The sequence below is a fragment of the Aplysia californica genome, unplaced genomic scaffold, assembly GCF_000002075.1.
Source record: "Aplysia californica isolate F4 #8 unplaced genomic scaffold, AplCal3.0 scaffold00963, whole genome shotgun sequence".
Lineage (NCBI taxonomy): Eukaryota > Metazoa > Mollusca > Gastropoda > Aplysiida > Aplysiidae > Aplysia > Aplysia californica.
The window spans coordinates 197174-198944 of NW_004798233.1; the positions used below are offsets into that span (position 1 = coordinate 197174).

Below are 1771 nucleotides of genomic sequence, written 5' to 3' on the forward strand. Positions count from 1 at the left end.
AGGGGGGGGGTATTGTCACTGTTCCACCAAAGGTCAAAGAAGTTTGACAGAAACTCTTGAGCCGGCAACCAAAAAACCAATGCAATAAAAAGAGGAACACAGCCACAGTCTAGATACGTGGTAAGTGGGAAAAGTCCAAATATAGACAAATAAGTTTGTCTGTGTCAATTCATATCTCCATTCTAATTCAAACAGACCATGTACACAGATCCCACGCAATATCCATCGTCATGCACATGCAACATTTAGGCATCATTTCTGGTACATATCAAATACTATACAGTACTCTCTTTTAACACAAAATCATCATCATCATCATCTGCACCATCACCTCTGCAGAGGAGAGAAGGGACTTTGCATGAAGGTTCATAAATGACCACGATATCGGGAATTTCCTCTACACTCGGGTCTGCCACATCTGCACCATCCTTCCCCGCACCTTTAACCCTCTGGCTCACAGAGTTTGCTACAGATTTAGGCCGTGAATTTTTTACATTTGGTGTGTTCTTCAAACCCGATGTGCTGTTGTCCTGAGGTGGTGTACGATGCTGGGACGATGTCCCACGACCATGAAGGAGAGTGTCCTGTTGACCCAAGGTTCCGGAACCCTTCACAACACTTACCGGACTCCAGCCGCGCTCCGAGATTTCATGGGAGCCGGCTCGTTGTGGAGTTGTGTCCCTTTCGGATGAGTTGCGGCACATGACCTGTGTGCCCTTTGCGCGGTCCACCACCACCACCTCATCATACAACTCCCAATCCTCTGGGAATTTCTGGTTTGGGCTTCTGATATTCGGATTCAACCTCTCATCCAGACCGATAGTCCTGCTTTGCATTTTTGGAGAGTTATGTAACGAATGACCTTCACCCATGAGCAAATGACTCTTACCTTTGGACTGAGCACTGTCACTGCTGCTGCCGGCACCAGTGCTCTCCTTTGGCAGAGAATTATCATCACAAGCAGCTATCACATTAGTCTCCCCTGAGTCTGCGTCAGCCGTAGCACCCGTTGTCGGCTCGGTGGCAAAGGCTTCGTCATCCCCACTCATCACCGTGGATGACATCGTTGCTGTTGTCGAGGCCTCCTCCACACCACCACTAGCACTGCACACAGCCTGCCCACCCGACAAGTCATCAACACAAGAAGGCTCAGAGTGCGAAAGACTCGAACCCTCACCTCCCGCAGTATCAGCGCTGCATACAGCACCCCTGTCGTTGCTACCGTCACCATCAGTTGCCGTTAACGACAAGTCTTGACCGCTGTTGTCTGGGTCTGTGGCTCTACTTGGCGTAGCGGGCAGCGAGGGACTCTTCCCCTCAATGATCTCAGAGAGCGTACGGTCCAAGTTCTCAGAGTCCTTGATCTCAGCATCCAGCTCCTCATCGGAGTTGTCGCCAAGATAACTGTCGGTCATCAACGATCGGCTAGATACCGGTTTAGGTGTCGGAGACACGGACAGTTTCAGCTGCAGCATCTGGGCAGGGAGGGGGAGGGGAAGACAAAGATGGAGGGAAAAGGAAGGGGAGGGTACGAAGACAAGAAGGCGGAGGGTAAGACAAAGATGGAGGGGAAAGGAAGGGGAGGGTACGAAGACAAGAAGGCGGAGGGTAAGACAAAGATGGAGGGGAAAAGAATGGGAGGGCATGAAGGCATGAAGGTGGAGAGAAAGACAAAGATGGAGGGGAAAAGAATGGGAGGGCATGAAGGCATGAAGGTGGAGAGAAAGACAAAGATGGAGGGGAAAAGAATGGGAGGGCATGAAGGCATGAA

General features: G+C 50.6%; 1 protein-coding gene across 3 annotated transcripts in view; it reads right to left on the reverse strand.

Moving 5' to 3' along the window:
- The window catches only part of LOC101846777 (EVI5-like protein), a gene marked incomplete at its 5' end in the record, with an annotated part of 12306 nt that overhangs the window by 3052 nt on the left and 7483 nt on the right, over nucleotides 1–1771 (reverse strand). Inside the window, 1 exon segment of one of the 3 annotated variants that reach the window (XM_013089491.2) lies at nucleotides 890–1475. In XM_013089491.2, the coding sequence (XP_012944945.1) occupies nucleotides 890–1475 (586 nt within the window). 3 annotated transcript variants of the gene reach the window in all.